Consider the following 24,083-nt stretch of genomic DNA (forward strand, 5'->3'; position numbering starts at 1 on the left):
CTTATTTCTGCCAGAAAAGGAATTGCAAGAACTGGTTATTTCCCGTCATCATGATACCCTGATGGAAGGACATCCTGGCATTGCCAAAACTGACGAAAAAATTAAACGACAATTCTGGTGGCCTTCCTGGCGAAAGGATATTAAATCTTTTGTGATGTCCTGTGGAGTTTGTGCCCAAAACAAAGGCCAAAAGACAAAACCCGCCGGTCTTCTTCAGCCTTTAGACATTCCACCAGCACCTTAGCACACCTTGTCACTAGATTTTATCACGGACCTGCCCCCTTGTAATGGATACAATACTATTCTGGTTGTGGTGGATTTATTTTCCAAGATGGCCCATTTTATTCCGTTGAAAAGATTACCTTCAGCTTCTGTCCTAGCCAAGGAATTCCTCGAAAATATCATCCTTTTGCATGGATTCCCGTCCATACTAGTCTCCGACCGGGGAAGCCAGTTTATTTCTCATTTTTGGAGAAAGTGTTGTCAACTGGCACAAATCGACGTAAGACTCTCAACCAGCCACCACCCACAGACCGATGGTCAGACGGAGAGAACGAACCAGACCCTTGAACAATACCTACGATGTATGTTGCACCAATCGGAGGGTAATTGGAAGGATATTTTATGGGTGGCCGAATATGCATACAATAACTCGGTACACTCTGGAACTGGACAAAGCCCCTTTTATACCCTATATGGACATCACCCTCGTACCTCAGAACTGGACTCACCTCTGAGCCTTGAAATGCCCGCAGTGGACCATTTGCATTCCACGATAACTCAAGCCTTCAAGGATGCAACTGCACATTTGCAACAAGCGAAAGGGAAATAAAAAAGAATGCGGATCTGCATCGGAGTGAGGCGCCTCCATACCAAATAGGGGATCAAGTATGGTTGGCTACCAAACACTTATTGCTCAAGGGACCTCGAACTTTTAATCCAAGGTATTTGGGCCCTTACTCGATCAAAGCTATAATTAACCCAGTGGCAGTCAAGCTCGATCTACCAGCTAACATGCGGATTCACCCCGTTTTTCATGTGTCACTTTTGAAACCAGTGGAACCAGATTAATAAAGCCACCAGAACCAATCCAGATAGATGGGGAGCCTGAATTCGAGGTGAAGAACATTTTGGATTCTAAGATCTCAAAATCAAAACTTTTCTATCTAATTGATTGGAAAGGTTACGGGCCTCAGGAAAGGTCTTGGGAACCCAGCGACCACGTACATGCACCTCGGCTGGTAAAAAGGTTCCATTGGAATTTCCCAAACAAACCGAAACCTCCAGAGGGAACGACCTTGGGAGGGGCCTTGGGGGGAGGGGGGGAGTGCTGTCATGATGCCTACCCCCGGAGCACCAGGCTAGGCCCAGCACCCCCGGGAGCAGGCATCATGCCCCCGGGTAAAAGCCCAGCGGCCCCTTATAGGGGCTCTTTGGACTCTGTCCTGGCGCCGTTGGCGCCAGGCTCATGTTGGACATCAGTCCTGGCGCCATAGGCGCCAGGCTCATAAAGGAAGGTGTTTTGTGCACTTACCTGATGCAGACCATGCTGCAAGATTCAGGTCTCCTTGAAACCTGAAAGGGACTATTTTTTCATTGGGACTATTTTGCCACTCGGGCGTGGCCAGGGAAGGATACTTACCTGGAACTACTTTGGGGGCTATTTAAGCCACGCCTAGACAGTAGCTCACGCTTCGCGTTGTTCTGCATCCAAGCAGCTGAACCCTCACTGTGTCTGCTCCTGCATCTGGTCTCCAGCCATGCCCGCCTCGATCCTGGAATACCTGTAAGGGAAGAAGAGAAGAGAAATGTGAAAACCAATAATTTTATCAAACTTCTTACCTGCATCCGGAACCTTCACGCCAGCGTTCCTGAGAAAAGACTTTCATTTAAAAGCACCGCGTTGCTCGCTGCAGCGCCGCGCTTCACTCACCTGTCCTCGGGAGTTCTTCTGGCTCCACCGTGACTGTCTGCACCGGTCGCCACATCTCTGCGCCTAGGGGAGAGAAGAAGAGACAAAACGTGAGCAGAAGGAACATATGAGGAAAGCCTAATTTTCCGCCATAACACTTACCGGTCTTCTGTTGGTGGACCATTCCTCATTTCGGGTCGGCGTCATTCGTTGGCAGGTACCGCACCCCGGCCCCTATGGGGAAAGGACAAAATACATTACTGGGGGAATATAAAGACATTAAGAGGGATCGCCCCCATCGCTAACTCACCTGAGTTTACCATCGGCAATTCAATCCCTCAACGCATCGCCTTCATTCTGCACCTGAAATAAAGGACAGATCACAGGTTAGGAAGGCAACAGAAAAGGAGGCTCAACACTTGAACTTTTGTAATCTTCATACTTACGGCGTTCCGCTCGGAAAAGTCAAGTGGATTTTGACAGCGCCATTCTGAAAACCAGTGAAGTAACTGGACAAACACACGCCCCTGCACCAGAAGCAGGATGGAGAGTTCATCCTTTCAAACCATAAGGTGAGCTTCAACCGGGGATTTCGCAGGAAGTTAGAGAAGAACGAAGGGGGGAAGGGGGGAGCAAGCACACGATTCTGCAGAATGTTAATCCCCTTTCTCATCTGCAGAAGGATATTCCTACGGGCCAGACAAGCCAGATTTTGAGGGTCCTGTTCAGTCGGTGTTCCGAGTTCTGCGCATCATGCTCGAAGAGGCCACAGCAACCCAGACTAGACCAGCGCCTCCGTGGGAGTCAGGTGAGCGTTACAGCCATCCCCAAGAAACTCTGTACCTATGTGGGTGTTGTCGGAGTGGAGGCCTCCTTTAATTCTGCAACCTTTTGTGGGTCGGCTGACACTCCCTCACTGTAGAAGTCGTACCCGAAGAATATTATCTCCTCTTTTGCAATTGTCCCGGTGGATGGTTAGGCCTGCGGTCTGCAGCCTGCTGATCACCATCTCGAAGCGATGCATGTGTTCCTGCCTGTCGCTGGTGTGGATAAGGATGTTGTCACTGACATTCAGCACCCCTGGGATTCTCAGGATTACTTCCTGGATGGTCTGCTCGAACACCTCCGCCGCTGAGGAGATGCCGAAACTCAGTCTCTTGTACCGGCGTAGACCCAGGTGTGTGGAGAAGGTTGTGATGTACCTTGAATCGCGCTGTAGTTTCAACTGGTGGTATCCAGCATTCAGGTCGATTTTTGAGAAAACTTTTGACTCTGTGAGGTCCGTAATTATCTCATCTAGAGTGGGGGTGATGTGACGCACCCTTTTGATTGCTGCATTTGGTAGGTGCATATCAGTGCAAATCCTCACTTTCCCCGGTTGGTTTGGTTTCTTCGTTACCGCCATAGGCGAGAACCAGGGCGTTGGTCCTGTGACTTGTTCAATAATGCCAGTCTTTTTGAGTTCACGTAACTCCCTTTCGACCAGGTCTCTCATATGAAATGGGGGTTCTCCTGTGGCGTACTTCCCGGGGCTGTACTGTCTGGTCGATGTGAAGCTTTGAGTTTGCCTGTCAAACATCCAATACCGTTGAGGATGCCCAGGCACTTCTGCAGGAGGTCAGAGATGTCAGTTGAGTCTGTGACATCGCAGATTAACCAGATTAGTCCTAGGTCTTCCGCTGCATCCCCACTAAGCAGGCATTCAATTCCTGCATTGACAACATATATCTTTGATTGGAGGACTCTTTCGCCCCGGCTTAGTGTCGTTCTGAAGCGTCCTTCCAATGGTAGTGACGTCTTGGATCCGTAGGCGAACAGGAGGGTTTCAGTTGGCCTGAGGTCAGATTGAAGACACAGTGTCTGGAACTTTGTTGATGGCATGACATTTACTGATGCTCTGGTGTCTATTGTCATGAGTGTCTCCTGGCCCTGTATGGACACAAGGCATTTGTGTCTGCTCTGTCTTTTCCTCGGCTCCATGCGTCTGTGCTCAAGTGCTGAGATCAAATGGACCTTTCTTCTTCTTCTCGTTCCCCCAGTCCCCACGTCCGTCTCTGGGTCGCCATCGTCATCTCCGGATTCCTCTGTCGAAGAGTTAGGTCTACAGAATGTGCCTATGCCGTGGGCTGAGTTACAGCCTGGGAACAGCTCTGCGTGTGTTCAGTTCCCTCATCTCGTTGTCAGTGTTGTGTTCTTCCCTGCCGGTGCAGCCGGCGGAGGGAGGGATGAGCACGACCTGCGCCGGGGCCCTGCTGAAGAGCCAACAAAGGACACGATACGCTTGTTCTGGCTCATGCCCAAAACTGCCTGCCTTCCGGCAGGGCGGGCCCTTTATTAAACGTGCGCCTAACGTCACCACGCATGCAGGACGTGAGGCGTATGTAACACTCATTTGCACACTGGGTCATGAGCATTAGTGCGCATGCATTGGAGAACCGGGCTTGGAGACACTATGCACCATGGGGGTGAAGAATCCAGCGAGTATTCTCCCTCCCCTCCCTACCCCTCGCCTGATTGGCAATTCTGCCTACATTTGAACATTAAACACCCTGAGATTTCCTTGGCTGCTCGCGCGTGCTCGCCTTGCAGTACAAGCTCTGTGTGTGGCGAAGGCACTCGTGTCAAGTGCACATTTAGCATGTACGCATCTGAAACAATGCAGCAATTGCAGCTGGCTATCAGCATCTCTTTTTTTAAAAATGTATTTATTGGTTTTAACAGTTTAACAAACAAAGTATGCATCACTTGTAATATCAGACATTAATCAAAGAATTATGTATCCCCCCACACCCCCAACTCAAGACCACAGTCAACATTATCTTCCAATTATGATGGGCTGGATTGATGGCTAGGACAGTCCGAACCGTCCGAGGTATCGTCAGAGTTATTAGGATGCAGTAGTGGCTCTGTTAAAGCCACCCAGCGATGCAGTTCTCCACTGGAGTCCAGCCTCTGTTCGAGGATTGCCGTTTCCCACACGCCGGTCTCCGCCGTTATCCATTTCGTCAGGTCCCCCCACCACAGTGCCTCATACGGGGCCCTTGGGCTCTTCCATCCCATGGCTATGCGTCTCTTCGCAGTTATGTAAATCAGATCTTTGAGTTTGTTTAGAGGCTTATTTTTGTGGTTGCGTTTGCATCTGCCCAGGATGCAGGCTGCGGGGTTGTTCACTTCTAGCTCAATATCTGCGTCCGCCACCCTCTCCTGAACCTGTGTCCAGAAGTGGCGTATCTCCGGGCAGCCCCAGAACATCTGCGTCATACCCGCTCTTGGCTCCTTACATTTGGGGCATACTTGGGCCTCAGCTCCTTTGAAATTGGATATGGCCTCAGGTGTTAGGTAGGCTCTGTTGGTGATGTATAATTGAATGAGCTGCAAACAGGCATTCCTAGAAACTTTTTTGTGGTAGTGAGTTATTTTCTCCCATTCGACCTCTGCAAAGTCTTGGCCAAGTTCGATTTCCCATTTTGCTTTGCTTTTGAGCTCGCTGTTTGTCGTGCCCTGGAGCAGGGTTTCGTACAATCGCGAGGTTTCATGGCCGCCTTCGGCTGTGTTTAATAGTGTTTCTATGACCACGTTTTCCGTCTTTGGGGTGGTAGCCTCTGGCCATCTAACCATTATGGCTTGTGTCACTGCCCTATGGAGCAAAAATTGGCCAGCGGGTAATCCCGTAGTCTCAGCAAGGTCAGGGAAGGGTATGATCTCCTGGTCTCGTGTTAGGTCTCCCAAGGTGGCCACTCCGTAGGGTTCCCACTGGGTGCGTGATTCGAGAGAGCCCCATGGCTGGTAAGCCATAATTGCTGCGATGGGGATTTGTGGTGAGAAGGGATCAGCTGACCCCACAGTTCTGCACGCTCTGTTCCAGAGCTTTATTCCAAGTTTGATTAGGTATGGGAAGGGCTGTGTGAGTCTGTTCCGGACCCATAGTAGGTCCCTCAGGAGGAGATTGGGCAATGCAGGTTGGAGGAGCCTAGTGTCCGTGGTGGTCTCGGCAACCATCCATCGCATCACATGCCTTAGTTGGCTTGCCAGGTAGTACAATTCGAAATTGGGGACTTTGATTCCTCCCCTCTCGTAGGGTCTTTGGAGTGTGTCCAGCGCCACCCCGTGTCTGCCTCCCTGCCAAAGGAACCGTCTACATAGTTTATTTATGTTTCTGAAGAAGGAGGGGGGGATATTGTAGGGAACGTTTGTAAAGTTGTATAGTAAGCGAGGAAGAGCGACCATTTTGAGGAGACCGGCCCTTCCGGCCATCGAGAGCGGGAGCTTTCCCCAGAATCCCATAGATTTTTCTAGAGTGTCTTTAGCTCTCACTGTGTTGAGTACATGTTCCGTGTATGGGTCCCGGTGTATAGTAACCCAGGTATCTAAAGGAGGTCACTTGCCATTCTAGATCCAGGGAGGGAAGGGATCTTAGGTCTTCTTTATACAGTGCGGCAAGAGGGTAGAGGCAGGACTTGTCTTTGTTAATTCGGATACCCGTGTATCTGCTAAATCCGTCCAGTGTTTCTAGAATGTAGGGCAGGAGGTGTTCGGGGTTATGTAGGTACAATAGCGTGTTGTCCGCGTACATAGAGACGAGGTGGGTCACTCCGTCTATTACGATGCCCCCATCTCCGTATTCCTGTCTAAGGTATGCGGCTACGGGTTCGGTGGCAATGATGTATAGCATCGGGGAGAGTGGGCAGCCCTGACAGGTGCCCCTGTGTAGGGCCCATTTGTCTGAGAAGGTCCTATTTGTGCGCACCCTAGCGGTGGGGTTGGTGTAGACTAGCTGGGTCCATTTCAGGAAGGCGGGTCCGATTCCCATTCTAGCCATAGTGGCATATAGCCATTCCCAACGCACTGAGTCGAAGGCCTTGGTGGCGTCAAGTGACGCAACCGCGTATTTCTGAGGCCTCTGTTCCGTGCTGTATATGATGTGATGCAACCTACGCAGGTTCTCTGTTATGGAGCGACCAGGCACATAACCAGTTTGGTCCTGATGGATCAGGTGGGGGATTACCCTTCGCAGCCTACTAGCTAGCAGGGAGGTTAGGATCTTGCAATCGACATTTAACATGGAGAGGGGCCTATAGGAGCCGCAGTGCGATCCGTCTTTCCCGGGTTTCAGGAGGGGGATTATCACCGCTTCCCTCATGGAGTCAGGGAGGGCACCACGCTCGTAGGCTTCGTTAAACACCTGTGCCAGCAGTGGGGCCAAGGTCTCTTCGTACAATTTATAAAATTCCCCGGGGAGGCCATCAGTGCCTGGGGATTTACCGGCCGGGAGTGATCTGATGATTACTTTGACCTCATCGGGGGTGATGGGTTCGTCCAGGATGTCCGTCATTTGAGGATCAAGCCTGGGAAGGTCTATGTCATCCAGGACATCCTCAATATCGGAGTCGGCCACGGGTGGGGGTTTGGCGTATAATTTGCCGTAAAAGTCAGAGAACACCGAATTAATTTCAATCTGGGTGTGCACTAGGGAGCCGTCTGGTTTGAGTACTTGGCAAATGGGTGTTCTGGGGGTCTCCCTCTTGTATAGCCAAGCTAGGAGTTTACCGGCTTTGTCACCTAGGGCATGGGTTCGTTCAACGTGTTTGGCATAGCTCAGCCTACCCAGGGACTCCCAGTGCGTAAGGCAGGTTTGTTTTAGGTCAATTACTTTCTGTAAGTGTTCTGGGGATGGGTCTAGTCTGCCTTCCAGTTCTCCCAGCTCCCTCTCTGCATGTTCTAGGGAGGAAGTAACCGACCTTAGTGCCCCGCCCGCGGCTGCGATCATCTCCCCCCTCATGACCACTTTGTATGCCTCCCAGGCGGTGCCTATGTGTTTGACACTGTTGAGGTTCCTTTCCCAATAGTCTTCTGTCCTGTCCGCAATGTGTTCGCGGAGGGCTGTGTCTAGAAGGGCTTCAGCCCTGAGTCTCCAGGTGGGGACAGGGGGTCTAGGCGGGTAGTGGGGAATGATCGGACAGCACTCTGGGCTGGTACTGAGCCCCGCCAAACATTGCCTGTTGTTCTAGGCTTACGAAAAGGTAGTCAAGTCTAGTGTGGACCGCGTGTGGAGGGGAGTAAAAGGAAAACTCACGCAGGTCTGGGTGTTGTTCTCTCCATAGGTCTCGGAGTTGTAACTGCTGTACCAGCCTGGACAGTATTTTGGCCGGCGGGGAAGGGCGTGTGTGCTTATCGTCAGACCTGTCTTTCTGGGGGTCTAGGGTGCAGTTGTGGTCGCCCCCCCATATCATGGTTTGGTCCCTGTAAGGGCTGAGACGTGAATATAGGGAGTGAAAGAAGGTTGTTGCGTCGTGGTTGGGTGTATAGGTGCTGACTAGGCATGTCTCTCTCCCTTCGATAGTGCCGCATGCTAGTGCCATCCTGCCCTCATTGTCTACTTTGGAGCTGACTAATCGGAAGGGGATAGAGGGGTCTACCCAGACCAGGACACCCCTGGCATAGGAGGAGTAGGAAGATCCTACCAGAGTACCACGCCAAGCTTTGGCCAGTGCCTTCAGTTTGTCCGACGTTAGGTGCGTTTCTTGAAGTAGGGCTATTTTGGTTTTACTTCTTTTGATGTAGGCGAGTATGCTATTCATGCCTCTGACGTTCCACGTCAGGATTTTTATCGAGTCAGCCATGGGAATCAGGGGTTCTAGTGACTATATCAGGCCCACCCGGATGCACTGCATGTGGCGGGAGGAGCATGGGGATCGTATGGGTTCTAGGTGGTTCATGCATGTGGGTCCCAGCTGGGGTACTTGCATCCTTTAACCTCTGCTCCGGTGACTGTAAGCCCATCCAGCGTAGGGTAGATGCTTCGTCCGTGCTGTCTAAGGTGGTTGTTGGTGGTCTTGGTTTTCCCCGATTCGGGCACTTAACAGCTGTGCCAACTTCCCCTGTCCCACCCCCCCCCCGTAACTTTGAACTTCCCAAACATAAACCAGGTCGAGCGAGGTGTCCCTCACTATGACAGACCCGTTTCCGCTCCTTTAGACCGAACATCGGTCGCATGGTGCCCTACGGGCGGGTAACGAGTGCCCTTAACAAGAAAGAGCTTCTGGGGGTAGGAGAGTGTTCGTCCGGGCGTCTCGTGTCGAGCGATCCAGTCAGCTGCGGCGTGTGTAGCCGTTCCTTGGTGGGGCCTCCGAAAGACATTGGGGCAAGGTGTAGCCATTGGGAGACGGGGCTCAGCGGGGTTGTCGCTTCCTGACTTCGATATCTGGGATCTGCTCCCTGTCCATCCAGTCCCGAGCCTCGGCAGGGGTATCGAAGAGGTGAGTTTTGTTGTTGCGTATCACCTTCAATCTGGAGGGGTAAAGGAGCATGTAGCGTAGACCAGCCGACTTCAGCCTAGCTTTGGTATGTATAAACAGTGCCCTCTTCATTTGAACCTGAAAGGTATAGTCTGGGTAGATGGATATCTTGGCTGAGCCCCTGCAAATCTGGCCGCCTGATCGCGAGAAGGCGAGGATGGTTTCACGGTCTCTGTAATTAAGTACTTTAGCGATCACTGCTCTGGGTGGGTTGCCAGGGGGGGGTTTCGATGTGAGGGACCGGTGAGCCCTTTCGATTGTGAAACCCTGGGAGAGTTTCTCTGCACCAATCTCCTGTAATAGGAGGTTCTCGACGAAGTTCGCGGGGTCCGATCCCTCAATGCCCTCAGGAAGCCCCAGGAGGCGAATGTTGTTACGGCGTGCACGCCCTTCTGCCTCCTCGGCCCTGTCTTCCAGGTTTTTCACTTTTTGTCGGAGTACATCGACATCTTTGAGGAGCACAGTCTTGGACCTGGGCCTCCAGCGTGTCTGTCCTGCCGGCCAAGGAGCGGACGTCTTGGCGTAGGAGGTTCAGGTCTATGGCAACAGCGTCAATTTTATCTTCCACGGCTGCTTGAGATTGTTTGATGGCTTCGAGGATCTGTGTGTTGCTTGGTTCCGATGTTGGCCCAGAGGGGCCGAGTAGGTCTGCAGCGAGTGTCCCGTTCATGATCTCAGGCGCTGTGGGCCCCGCCGCCGTGAAGGTATCAATGGTGGTCTGGCGTTGCTTGGCCCTTGCTCCTTTGGTAGACATATCAACTGGGCCACAGGGCTTAGCTGTTATAGGGGTGGCCAAGGTGTGATGAGATGGAGGGGCAGTAAATGCCCAGTGCCCTCCCACGTGGTTGAGTCGTTGTGCGGGCGGGCAGCGGTGGAGGGCAGCAGTATGTTATGGGCAGCTCCGGAGACTCAGAGGGACAGCTAGTGCGGAGGGGCCCGGCCAGCAGTGGTCTTTGGTGTGCGCCGGGGCCGCTTCTTTGAGTTTCCAAAACAGGGCGCGGCTGGCGAGATACAGCTACGTCTGCTTGGCGCTTTGTGCAGGGCCGCCGTGCCTATGTAGGGTGGAGGAGGGCCAGCGATAACAGCCTGTATATATCAGTTGGGTTAGTCCCCCCCGCTCACCTCGAAGGGTCTACGAAGCCCCGGCTCACGGTTCCGCGGTGGGTACCGCCCTTATCCGGGACGTCTCAGGCTGGGCTCTGCGTCCTGGTTGCGCCTCCTCTTATTCGCGCACCCGGCCTCACGGGTACTTTGCAAGTCCGCCTCGTCGGTCTGGCCAGGCGCTCGTGTGCGACGGAGGGGTCTTCCCCCCTCTGGCAGCTGAGCGTTGTGGCGCGGAGCAGCCTTAGAGTGCGGGCCGCCACGTTGTGCTGGGCGAGGGAGCCGCCATCTTGGCCCCGGTCCGCTGGATCGTGTCGCACGGTCTATAAGGCGAAGCCGGTCGCCCAGAGCCACGGGAGTCGACCCGCAGGTGCAGCAGGATGTTAGCCCTCGGTGAGGCGATTTGTGGGGTTTGGGACCCCCGAAAAATGTAGTTAAAGGCAGCTTATGATGGTCGCATCAGGCGGAGCGCGCGGAGCAAACGCCCTCTTCACATGGCGGTTAGCCACGCCCCCGGCTATCAGCATCTCTAATGTGTTTGTATCTGGCTCAGCATAAATATTCCTGTTTCGTTAATAATTAAAATCAAGTGCACACCTCCGTTCTGTTTCAGCACGTGACCACCACCTATTCAGTGCAAAAGCAGAGCTCATGCTTATCATGAGAACTCCTTAGAGAAGGCGCAGGGAGATGATCGGTAGCAAAGCGCCTACAGCTTAAGCACTTGACCACACATCGTCTCAGGTCTATTTGTGAGGAGTATGTGTTAATGTTTGGCTTTCAGAGAACTGTGTTTTATAAAAAAAAAATAACAAGCAACAAAGAAATTGTTGTAAAATAGCTTCACAAACATATACATTCTTAAAGAAATATGTTAAGAAAAAACGTATAATTGTAGTCCCCCCTCTCCGCGCCCCCATGAATGTAGGAATACAAGTTCCAGAATGCAAAGGAATGCAAGTCTAAATAAGCATTGGCAGTGCCAACCGTTTGGGCTTTTGTGCAGGCATGGGAAAGGCACTTGCCAGGCACTTCCGCAGTGGTATTAACTGCCCGTTGATGGTAGCAGGCGCAAAATAGTGCGAGTACCTGTGCATCTAATGGCAGTTCCTGGCAAATGACGAATACTTGTACACAAGCCAAATCTGTTGGCTTTACCAATACTTGTTTGTAACATGACCTCAGTGAAGAACACGCAGAGTGCTTATAACTCCAGTGGTTGAGGAAAGACCTGGTTGTTTAGACGTTTTTATTCTACCAGAAGCATGTTTACCACTCCAATGAAGTCATTAACTCTCAGAAGACTGCTTTGAAAGAGCAGCGACAGGCACTTTGAGCGCAATGATTGGTGTTAGACTTGATTAAGGTGAGCTCCAAGAGTTCCCAGGAGGATGTGTTTAAGGCGGGACATGCAGGAACTGGGTGGGAACGGCCATGGGGATTAGCACGCCCATGGGCCTTCCACTGGGTGGTGTGAGGGGTCAGTAATGCGAGGCGGACAAGTGCTTGAAAATCTTTAAAAATATGCCATTTTATTTAGAAAGAAAATGTATCAAAATGTCTCACTTTTTTCCTACTGTGTCGAGGAATTTCCTGCCTATTCTAAGAGCTAAGGGAACACACTCTAACACAGGATCACTGGCCCTCACGCTAAACAACAAACACATAAATATAGGTATGGCCATTCAACAGAACATAAATAATAAGTGCATTTCCTAAATGAGCTTCTAAAGTCCTGGGAGACTTCCCTTCCCAGGATTTAAAGTCACTTCGACACAATGTTCAGCCTTGGAAAGGAAATGACTTCACTCTGCCCTTAAAGATGTCAAGTTAAAGCAAAGGTCATTAACAAAAAAGAGTTCCACTGGCAACAATCTCCTCTTTCTAACAAAAGTTCCACTAGCAACAAATCTCATTTTGGTGGGAAGTTTTCCATTTTTCACTTCAAGCAACAACAAAAATCATTGGTACTCCTGGCCACGAGTCTTTGTCATTCCCACAGGAAGACTTGCTAGAGTTCAAAAGAAAATGCAATATCCACTGTTAATGGCTCACCGTCCTTGATCAACAGTTAGGATTCCTTTCAATATGGTGTCAATAGTCAACATGGAGTATTTGTCAGGAGGACCTCTTACTAGTGGTGCTTCTAATGCAACAGCGAGATTTCTTCTTAGTATCACTGTGAGAATAGTCACTTTTGTCCCACAGTCGTTTATCTTGATTTAGAGAACTGCAATATGTCATCTACTGACAACCGAAGGTTGGACTACTGCTACAACTTCAATGACTTGTGACAGACTTTGACAATACATCAACCTCCTCAGGTAGGCTAGGCGCTCTTCCTCCAAACAATTCTTTTCAAAGGGGCAGCTTCTTCGCCTCTCTTGTCTAACTGTCGACAATGGTAACCTGTGTTTGCCTTCAAGATACCCATCTTTCTGGCCTTCAGCGTCTTGGCCATTGTAGGTTGCGACTACTTCAAAAATGTTCTTCACAAGCAGCCAGTCTGCCTTCCTCAATTTTGCCTGTACCTTTCCACCAGCTTTCAGCACAACCATTACCCAGAAGCCTTAGTGCCACTCTCTTGGCCTCAGGTAATAGTTGTATACTTGTTGGTTTGTGTCAGTGAAATGTTACTAACCTCACAGTATTGCTGGAGTGCTCTAAACTCTGAGAAAGGTTCAGCTTCACCGTTAATATGGGGTACCTCTTGGCGTTAGGTAATGCTTCTTCAATTTTTGATACTCTCTTGAATGAAAGGTATGTCATTATATGCAAAGTGTAGAGTTCGGGCTTTCGGGAGAAACCACAAATATGAACACACAACCACTCTTTGATGTTTTTCAAGCTTTAAAAGAGGCTGTAAAATTGTGTTCCCATAGAAGCAAAGGATAGCGTTCAGGCCTCCTTGGGGAATCCCAATAAGGCACACGCGACATTTAATTAATGTAGTTTTCCCATGGTAAAGGTTTAACTTTGATAATGTCAGCATTAAGCGTTCTGTGACGGTCTTTGCACTGTTCCCTTCTTTTAATTAAGGACACATGACCAGTCTTTGAACAATTATAGTATTCAGTTATTGGAACAATGGGTTTAATAGCATTAGCTTCCTATGCAAGTGAGATGACTTTTACTTTAGACGCGTGTGTTACATTTCCATTGTTCAAAGGGTTTTGAATACAGCGGTTCACTTCTACTCGCTGAAAATGTTTATGCGAGTGGCAAAGGAGCTGGTTACTGTTACTGCCAATGCTTTAGAATGCCATGCTTCACTCACCGGCTTCTGAAGTTTTTTCTCTGCAGGGCGCACTGCTTTCCTAACTTCTACTGCTTCTGGCTCACTGGGGACCCACACCCTTTTCCTGAAAAGGTGTCTCTGGTCCAACTACTTGTCTTGGGCATTCCCTCTGCTTCCAAGTCTCTCGACTTGACAAGGGCGTCTTGCCCCGGTATTTGAAATGCCAGCCGTTTGCAATCAGGCTCACATGGGGAAAACCATTTCTCCATCACGTCTTCCGCTGCACAGCCTCTGAACTTAGGATTTTGGGAGAACAGCACTCTCTCAGAACATGCAGGTGAAATCTGCTGTATCCTCATTCCGGCATCACTCTTGTGCTCCCACTTCTGCTTGGTTTGGCAGCCTTGTGTCTTCCTCCTGCTTCTTCTGCCACAGCGTGCACTCCAGCCAACGTTCCAGCTCCTTCCACTCCTCCCTCCTTTCCCTCCCTGAGGAGGCCCTTTATGAGTCCCAGGTTCATTGATAACTTTCAGGTGTGGGCTAGTAGCCTTTGCCGGACTACTGCAATCACTAATAGGTTTAATTGCGTGACTACTACATCTGCATGCCTCTTCAGCTCTCTTCCTCATCTCAGTCCTTCTAGAATTCTGGGACCTGCAGTTTCTTTCCACAAAGTTACGTTTTAGCATATTTTAATAGGTTTTAAGGGTAGTTGGAATTCCCTTAGAGTTATTAAGAGAGTGGCTATGAAGATTAGCCTCTACAGAGAAAGATGGTTTATTGAACACAACCTTTACATATTCCTTTATATTTTACCCTTGGGGTTGAGGAAGGTGTCTTGTTTGGGATACCCAAAAGGATCTTTCTTTTAGTAAACTTGGCTCAGATTTTACAGCATTAAGGTCCACAACTCTAGATCCAACATGAGGTTTAGGGGTATTAAAATGACAATAAGCCATTATCTATTTAGATTCTTCCTTCCAGAGGAAACATACTGTGTCTCATCCCACAGGATCTCCTCACTACCTGGGCCCTGTCTCCTCCCAGGTGATCCTCCTGCAGTACACTACCCCCAGGGCTGGGACCAGGAAGCGTCTGTCCTCCCGTGGCCACCTGTGAGGAGACTTTAGGTATGGTTTCAATGAGGATCCGTAGGAGTCTACACTGTGGACAAATTACCCAAAACCACCTCCAAGCCGTGTGCCCCACCTCATAAACCATTTCTCCTTATCTGTACTCTAATGCAATAGTTTTGGCTTCTTGGTGGCACAAACTACCAATGACCTTTTGGTTTAGCAAACATGCTGTGAAGACTTAAAGCCATATAAGAAAAGATATGTGTTAATTCACCTGCGTATTTGTATGTGAGGTGAAGGCAGTGTTACATTCTGCATATATGTAAACCCTGCTTTGTGTGTGTCAAATAAGACAAAATGGACATTAGAAACAGTTTAAATACTTTTGTCCTCAATGCATAGAATTGTATATTTCACAGGAGCTTAATTTCACCTTTCTGATGCAAAATGGCTAATGCCCCTTCTGTTTTTATCATTTAACAAATTCGTCTAAAGTGTTGAAATGCCCCAGTGGGGGGCAATGTGAGCTGCGTGCACTGTGTCTCTCACAGGCATCCTCCAATCCCTGCAGAGGGAAAGACAGCCACTGCATTTTATTGCAGCCCTGACAATCCCAGAGTGTTCATGCTCTTACCCGGAGACCAGAGAAGAGCCTGAAAACCCAGAGGTTGGGCGGGTCTGCTGCTTGGCACAGCCAAGTCCCCCCTACTGTCCAACATGATCTATGTGCCAATCTGTCTCCTGCTGTGCATTGCATGTAAACACTCACTTAATATCCATCTTGCTGTGCACAGCCTGTAATATCCCTTTGGCTTGGAACGGTCTGTAATCTCCTACCTGTTTGGCATTGTCTGTAATACCCCTCAGGCTGTGCACAGCATGTAAACTCCCCCCTGCTGTGCACTCAGTTGTGCACACTTTGTAGTCTCCATAATCGTGATAATCTCCTTTATGTACATTTCCAGTAAACTCAGTAATGCTGTGAATTGCATGTATTCTCCCCCGCTGTATACTGCCTATAATCTCCTCTAGGTGCATTGCTGGTAAACTCAATAATGCTGTGCGTTGCCTGTAATCTACCCCCGCTGTGCACTGCCTTTAATCTCCTTTATGTGCATTGCCTGTTAATTTAATAATGCTGTGCATTGCCTGTAATCTCCCCCGCTGTACATTGCCTATAATCTCCCATATGTGCATTGCTGGTAAACTCAGTAGTGCTGTGCATTGGCTGGAATCTCCCCTGCTGTACGTTGCCTATAATCTCCCATATGTGCATTGCTGGCAAAACTCAGTAGTGCTGTGCGTTGCCTGTAATCTCCCCCCGCTGTGCACTGCCTATAATCTCCTTTATGTGCATTGCCGGTAAACTCAGTAGTGCTGTGCATTGCCTGTAGTCTCCCCCCGCTGGACACTGCCTATAATCTCCTTTATGTGCATTGCCGGTAAACTCAGTAGTGCTGTGCATTGCCTGTAGTCTCCCCCCGCTGGACACTGCCTATAATCTCCTTTATGTGCATTGCCGGTAAACTCAATAGTGTTGTGTGTTGCCTGTAATCTCCCCCCGCTGTGTACTGCCTCTAATCTCCTTTATGTGCATTGCCGGTAAACTCAGTAGTGCTGTGCGTTGCCTGTAATCTCCCCCGCTGCACACTGCCTATAATCTCCATTATGTGCATTGCCGGTAAACTCAGTAGTGCTGTGCATTGCCTGTAGTCTCCCCCCGCTGGACACTGCCTATAATCTCCTTTATGTGCATTGCCGGTAAACTCAGTAGTGCTGTGCATTGCCTGTAGTCTCCCCCCGCTGGACACTGCCTATAATCTCCTTTATGTGCATTGCCAGTAAACTCAGTAGTACTGTGCGTTACCTGTAATCTCCCCCCGCTGCATACTGCCTATAATCTCGTTCATATGCATTGCCGGTAAACTCAGTAATGCTGTGCGTTGCCTGTAATCTCCCCCCGCTGCACACTGCCTATACTCTCCTTTATATGCATTGCCAGTAAACTCAATAATGCTGTGCGTTGCCTGTAATCTCCCCCCGCTGCACACTGCCTATAATCTCCTTTATGTGCATTGCCGGTAAACTCAGTAATGATGTGCATTGCCTGTAATCGCCCCCGCTGTACACTGCCTATACTCTCCTTTATGTGCATTGCCAGTAAACTCAATAATGCTGTGCGTTGCCTGTAATCTCTCCTGCTGCACACTGCCTATACTCTCCTTTATGTGCATTGCCGAGTGCTGTGTGTTGCCTGTGATCTCCCCCGCTGGACACTACCTATACTGTCCTTTAAGTGCATTGCCGGTAAACTCAGTAGTGCTGTGCGTTGCCTGTAATCTCCCCCGCTGCACACTGCCTATAATCTCCTCTATGTGCATTGCCGGTAAACTCAGTAGTGCTGTGCGTTGCCTGTAATCCTCCCTGCTGCACACTGCCTATAATCTCCTTTGTGTGAATTGCCGGCAAACTCAATAATGCTGTGCGTTGCCTGTAATCTCCCCCGCTGTACACTGCCTACAATCTCCCATATTTGCATTGCCAGTAAACTCAATAATACTGTGCGTTGCCTGTAATCTCCCCCGCTGCACACTGCCTATACTCTCCTCTATGTGCATTGCTGGTAAACCCAATAGTGCTGTGTGTTGCCTGTAATCTCCCCCCACTGCACACTGCCTATACTGTCCTTTATGTGCATTGCTGAGTGCTGTGTGTTGTGTGTTGCCTGTGATCTCCACCCGCTGCACACTGCCTATACTCTCCTTTATGTGCATTGCCGGTAAACTCAATAGTGCTGTGTGTTGCCTGCAATCTCCCCTCGCTGTACACTGCCTATAATCTCCTTTATGTGCATTGCCAGTAAACTCGGTAGTGCTGTGTGTTGCCTGTAATCTCCCCCCGATGCACACTGCCTATAATCTCCTTTATGTGCATTGCCGGTAAACTCAGTAATTATGTGCATTGCCTGTAATCTCCCCACGATGCACACTGCCTTTAATCTCCTTTATGTGCATTGCCGGTAAACTCAATAATGCTGTGCACTGCCTGTAATCTCCCCCCGCTGTGCATTGCCTATAATCTCCCATATGTGCATTGCCGGTAAACTCAGTAGTACTATGCATTGCCTGTAATCGCTCCCGCTGCACACTGCCTATACTCTCCTTTATGTGCATTGCCAGTAAACTCAATAATGTTGTGCATTGCCTGTAATCTCCCCCGCTGTACATTGCCTATAATCTCCCATATGTGCGTTGCCTGTAATCTCCCCCCGGTGTGCATTGCCTATAATCTCCCATATGTGCATTGCCGGTAAACTCAGTAGTACTATGCATTGCCTGTAATTGCCCCCGCTGCACACTGCCTATACTCTCCTTTATGTGCATTGCCAGTAAACTCAATAGTGCTGTGTGTTGCCTGTAATCTCCCCCGCTGCACACTGCCTATACTCTCCTTTATGTGCATTGCCGGTAAACTCAGTAATGCTGTGCATTGCCTGTAATCTCCCCTGCTGCACATTGCCTATAATATCCCATATGTACATTGCCAGTAAACTCAGTAATGCTGTATGTTGCCTGTAATCCCCCCCCCCATTGTACACTGCCTATAATCTCCTTTATGTTCATTGCCAGTAAACTCAGTAGTGCTCTGCATTGCCTGTAATCTCCCCTGCTGCACATTGCCTATAATATCCCATATGTACATTGCCAGTAAACTCAGTAATGCTGTATGTTGCCTGTAATCCCCCCCCCCATTGTACACTGCCTATACTCTCCTTTATGTGCATTGCTGGTAAACTGAATAGTGCTGTATGTTGCCTGTAATCTCCCCCACTGTACACTGCCTATAATCTCCTTTATGTGCATTGCCAGTAAACTCAGTAGTGCTGTGCATTGCCTGTTATCTCCCCCACTGTACACTGCCTATAGTTTCCTGTATGTGCATTGCCAGTAAACTCAATAATGCTGTGCATTGCCTGTAATCTCCCTCTGCGCACTGCCTGTAATCTAACCCCATCTCATAGGTACCCCTTCTTCCCTCAGGTTGTTTGGTTTCTACAAAGGAATCCTGCCTCCGATCTTGGCGGAAACACCCAAGCGAGCAGTGAAGGTAAAGACCAGTCACTGTAAGAGGGCGTGATAGTAAGTGTCTGTGAAGGTAAGGGACTGTGATGGTGAGAGGTTTTGAAGACAAGGGCTGTATAAGTGAAGGACCTGTGAAGTTAAGTAATGGTTTGTGAAGCTCTGCTGGTTGGAATGGTGAAGGGATATGCAAGCAAGATGCCTCTGTAAATGTAAGGGGCTGTGGTGGTGCGGGTCCTGGCCTGTTGAAGGTTAGGGGGGCTGTTGGTAAGAGGGTGTGATGGTAATAATGGTATGTGAAAGTAGGGGTTTGTGTCTCTCTTTTGCATTGGCTTGCTGAAGGCAGATTAGTTTCCATGTGAGTTCTTGCACCCCTTTACTTGCTGGTCCCCAAACCATTGTCGTCTTGTGGCCGTGTTTCCCCGTGGCCTCTTGGAAGAATAGCCCCATACAGAAATGAGCCTGAATGCAAATGCGACAAAGCAGAGCCGCATCATTTGGATATCATATTAGTTTTGAGGGGATTGGGTCCTCCGACGTATTCCATATCTATGACAGTAATCACCACAGATGTGCTGCTTCGGAAAATCTTTCGGCGTCTGCGTCCTGCATCGATGACGTTGATACGCCGCCCTCGAGGACCACCTCCGACGGCCGACGTCACTAGATGTTATAAGTAGGACGCACGACGTCCGTAGCCTCAGTTCCGTTTTTTCCGCGAACGTGTTCGCTTCGGAGATCTCGGCGCGCCTTGACTCTTTGGAGTTTCTGTTCTTTATCGGTTCTTCGAACCTGTTCGTTTGTGAAGTTATCCTTTGTGATGTCTACCTCGTCTTCCACCCCGCGTCCGGGCTTTAAGAAGTGCAGGGAATGTGGGTCCAAGATGTCGGTGACGGACTCGCACAACGCCTGCCTCTGGTGCCTCGGGGAGGCCCATGACACGGATGATTGTGTCGACTGCCAGTCGCTTACGTCCAAAGCCTTGCGGCAGTGCAAGAAGAAACTGTCGGTAGGTAAGGTGTCCAAGCCACAGAAGTCGAGGTCTGCGGGGCTTTCAACGGACGATTCGAGGGGCGACTCTCCGCATTGTCGTCGGAGGTCCAGTGGATCTCGTTCCCGGAGTAGGTCCTGCCACTCCTCTGCCTCTTCGAGGCACTCCCGGAAGCGCCGTCATTGGTCGCCTTCCCCATCCTCATCTGAGGAGTCCGCCCGTCGGCGGGTCGCTTATCCCACCAAGCATGCAACGCCGGAGGAATGGGCTTCCTTCGGTAAGAAAATGCTAGCGATTCTTGAATCGCAGGGCACTGGTCCGTCCACGCCTCTGAGTGGGGTCGGTCGTGATCGGTCGAGAGAGACCACTCGTACGCCTTCGGGCTCGGGTGGTCGGCACGATTCGCGGGAAAGGCCCCGCTCGGACAAGGGGAATCGTTCTCGTCATGCCCGTTCCAGGTCCTGGTCCTGGACGCGCTCGAGACTGTGTGCACCTGTGATGTCTTCGAGGAACACGTTGACCCCTGTGGCGCCGAGGTCGTCGACGGACTCTTTCGAGGCTCCGTTTCCGAAGAAGTCGTCAGCGCCCAGGCTGTCGAGGGACACGCTCAGGGTTCGGCCCTCGAGGCCTGTGTCGATGCCGTTGATGCTGTCTGCGCCGCGTTCGGCGTCAACGCCGATTCACTTGACGCCTTTCAAGGCTGTTTCGACGGGGGTACCCTGGGGCACAGTGGAACCCCCCAGAAAGGCTCTGGCCAAGGTCAAGCATGGCTTTGTTCCCCATTCTGTGCCCTCTTTCCACCATCTTGAGTACATTTCGGAGGTGGATGAGGGCTCTGATGATGGCATGGTTCCTGATACGGTGCCTGATACGGTGCCAGATGACATTCTCTCGGGCCATAGCCAGATTGAGGACCTGCGTCAGTCCCTGCACGACGCCAGTGGTCTGGACACCTCTCCGGAGGTGGAGTTTTGTAGGCCTGAGCCTGGCACTCATGCCGACTTCTCGTACCGGCGCCTTATGTCTAGGGTCACCGAGTACTTGGGGTGGTCTGCTCCCCCAGGGGATTTTCTTCAGGATGACCTTACGGATATCCTCGACCAAGGTCCACCAACTGACCCGGTACTGCCGTTCCATATGGCTCTACAGAGGAGGGTGGCAGCGGCTTGGAATGCTCCGGAGAGTCTCCCGGCAGTGGGCAAGTCTTCGCCGTGGAAATACCGCCCAGCCAGTAGCGACCCCTGCTACTTGACCAAGCACCCCACTCCGGATAGTTTGGTGGTGCAGGCAGCTACGGCCCCAGCAAAGCAGGCGTCGTATCCTACCATCCCTCCTGATAGGGACGACAACCGTTTTGATGGTTGGGCGAAGTAAGTGTTTTCTTCAGGGGGTATGGCGCTTCAGGCGGCCACTTCCGTATATGCCTTGTCACGTTTCACGCACACTCTGTGGAACTGTGTTTCCTTAGCGGCTGAACATATTCCCGAAAGGGATGAACGGGACGGTTTTCTTGCTATGGTCCAGGATGGCAAGGATGCCATGTGTGAGGCCGTTCAGTCGGGTTTGGACATGGCAGATTGCGTCAGCCGGTCCATGGCGGCGAGCACCGTAATGCGCAGGTTTGCGTGGTTGCGGAAGTCGGGGTTTGCTCCTGATGTGCAGGCCTGACTCCTCAACATGCCTTTTGACGGTGAACATCTTTTTGGCAGCAAGGCTGACGAGAGCCTTGAGAGGTTGCAGACCTCCAAAGCTGCAGCGCAGTCGTTGGGAGTTACAGTTCGCCAACCTCCAACTTTTCGTCCTAGCGGACAGCAATGGAGGGGAGGTTCCTTTCGTTATTACTCATCCTTTGGTAAAGCAGGAGGAGCTGGCAGTCAAAAGGGCCACCGTAGGAGTGCCAGAGGTGGGAAACAAGGTACTCGAGGTGCCAAGGCCACTCGGGCAGTTGCCTCCTTGCCCTCAGGCAACGCCACAGCCGCTTCAGCTCAGTCATGAGGCCATGTCCCATGGTTCGCTGGGTTGGCGCGGAAGGCTGGCACAGCATCTTGTAGAGTGGCGTGCCATTACTTCAGATGTGTGGGTTCTGGAGATCATAGCCCACGGCTACTGTCTTCCTTTCCGGCAGAGGCCTCAAGACAATCCACCAGGGAATCTCTCTTGGAAGAGTCCGGATCCGCTCCTTGCGCAGGTAATTCAATCCCTGCTGGAGAAAGGTGCCATAGAACTGGTGCCTGTAGCGGAGAGGAACAAGGGATAGTATTCCCCTTATTTTTTGATTTCCAAGAAAGACAGGGGATTCAGACCCATCATGGACTTGCATGGTTTGAACAAACTCCTCAGGAAGGACAAGTTCCAGATGGTTACTCTCTCTCAAGTCCTCCAGGCCCTTCATCTTCAGGACTGGTTGGTGTCTCTCGACCTCAAGGACGCTGATTTTCATGTGCCGATCCATCCAAAGCACAAGAAGTACCTGAGGTTCGCTGATGGCGACTCGCACTTTCAGTTTCGGGTCCTGCCGTTCGGATTGACCTCCGCCCCGAGGGTCTTCACCAAGCTCATGGTAATGGTGGCAGCACATCTCAGGAAAGGGGGGATTCACGTCTACCCCTACCTGGACGATTGGATGATCAGGGCACGCTCTCCCGAGCAAGTCCTGGATCATCTGTCCGTCACCTGCCACTCCCTCCACAAGCTGGGCTTCTCCCTCAACTTAAAGAAGTCCCATTTGATGCCAACTCAGAGGCTCCAGTCCATCGGAGCAGTGCTCAACACGTCCCTGGGGCAGTGTTTTCCTCCCCAGGTGAGGGCTCATCACATTCAGCAGATGGTGCACAAGTTTCAACTTGCCCATAGTCTCCCAGCGTTCGAGTTCTTGAGATTGCTCGGCCTCATGGCATCCTGCATTCTTCTGGTGCCAGAGGCCAGGTTGCGGATGAGATCTTTGCAATGGGCACTCAAGCATCAGTGGTCTCAGTCCTCCGGCAGGATGTCGGACCCTGTTCAGGTGCCCTCCTCGGTCGCCCGGGACCTTCTGTGGTGGGCTGTCGAAGGCAATCTGATGAAGGGGGCTCCCTTTTGGCTACCCTGCCTGAGGTGACGATCGTGACGGATGCATCCCTCACGGGATGGGGAGCTCATGCCAATGAGTTGACAGTCAGCGGTCGTTGGTCTCCTTCGGGGTCCAGACTCCATATCAATCTGTTGGAGCTGAGGGCCGTCGGGCTAGCCCTGAAGGCTTTTCTGCCGACTGTGCGAGGAAAGAATGTCCTGAACCTGACGGACAACACAGTGGCCATGCACTACCTCAACAAAAAGGTGGGGCAGGGTCACTTCCTCTGTGCAGGGAGGTGATGCAGCTCTGGTTCTGGGCAATCCAGCAGGAAGTTTCGATCTCGGCAGTTCATCTGGCCGGAGGCGAAAACGAGACGGCGGACGCTCTGAGCAGGCAGAGCGCGATCTCTCACGAGTGGGAGTTGGCTCAGGAGATTCTCCTGGAGATCTTCGCCCTTTGGGGGACCCCTCAAGTGGATCTCTTCGCCTCCAGTGTCAACCAGAAGTGCGAAAGGTTCTGCTTGCGGGAATTTCCTCCAAAAGGAGCCTTAGGAGACGCGTTCGTGGTGGAGTGGTCATTCCCACTGCTGTACGCGTTTCTTCCAGTCCCTGTCATCCCGCAAGTGCTGCAGAGGTTACGAAGGTTCGGTTCCCGGATGATCCTCATTGCTCTGGCATGGGCCCGGAGGACGTGGTACCCGGACCTTCTCAACTTGTCCATCTGCCCTCCACGTCGTCTTCCCTACCGAGACGATCTGCTCTCAAGGGAGGGGGGGTCAGGTTCTCCATCCAGAGGTCAGATCCCTCAACCTTCACGCTTGGTTTCTGAAAGGTTGAGGTATAAGGATTGGGACCTCCCTGAAGACGTGATGGAGGTGTTGCTTTCAGCCAGAAGGCCTGCAACAAAGTCCCTGTACCGTTGGAGAAAGTTCTGCGACTGGTGCAGGGTTAAGAATGTGGATCCTTTTGCATGTGACATTCCTGTGGTTCTGTCTTTTTTGCTTTCTTTAGCCCACAGGGGCTTGCAAGTGGGTGCCATTAAGGGTTACCTGGCGGCGCTGTCCATAGTTAAGCGCTCGTCTGAAGAGTGTTCTTATTTGAAAATTCCTTTAATTTCTCTGTTTCTAAAAGGACTCACTAATGTGTTCCCTCCGTCGCCTTTCCAGGTGCCCGGTTGGGATTTGGACCTGGTCCTCAAGTTTCTGATGGGTGCTCCGTTTGAGCCTTTGCATTCATGCGCTTTGAAACTGTTAACTCTTAAAACTGTGTTTTTGGTTGCGGTTACTTCCGCTCGCAGAGTGAGTGAGTTACAGGCACTTTCAGTTAAGCCACCCTTCACT

At 50.9% G+C, this 24,083-nt stretch overlaps 1 protein-coding gene across 5 annotated transcripts in view; it reads left to right on the plus strand.

The window, feature by feature from the left end:
• The window catches only part of SLC25A21 (solute carrier family 25 member 21), a 991,659-nt gene that overhangs the window by 835,605 nt on the left and 131,971 nt on the right, over positions 1-24,083 (plus strand). For all 5 annotated transcript variants that reach the window (XM_069638415.1, XM_069638416.1, XM_069638417.1 and 2 more), the window contains one exon: positions 18,663-18,729. In XM_069638415.1, coding sequence (XP_069494516.1) covers positions 18,663-18,729 — 67 coding nt within the window. The remainder of the gene's footprint in view (positions 1-18,662; positions 18,730-24,083) is intronic.

This window comes from Ambystoma mexicanum, chromosome 14 (assembly GCF_040938575.1).
Source record: "Ambystoma mexicanum isolate Mex_15411 chromosome 14, UKY_AmexF1_1, whole genome shotgun sequence".
NCBI classification, from domain to species: Eukaryota; Metazoa; Chordata; class Amphibia; order Caudata; family Ambystomatidae; genus Ambystoma; species Ambystoma mexicanum.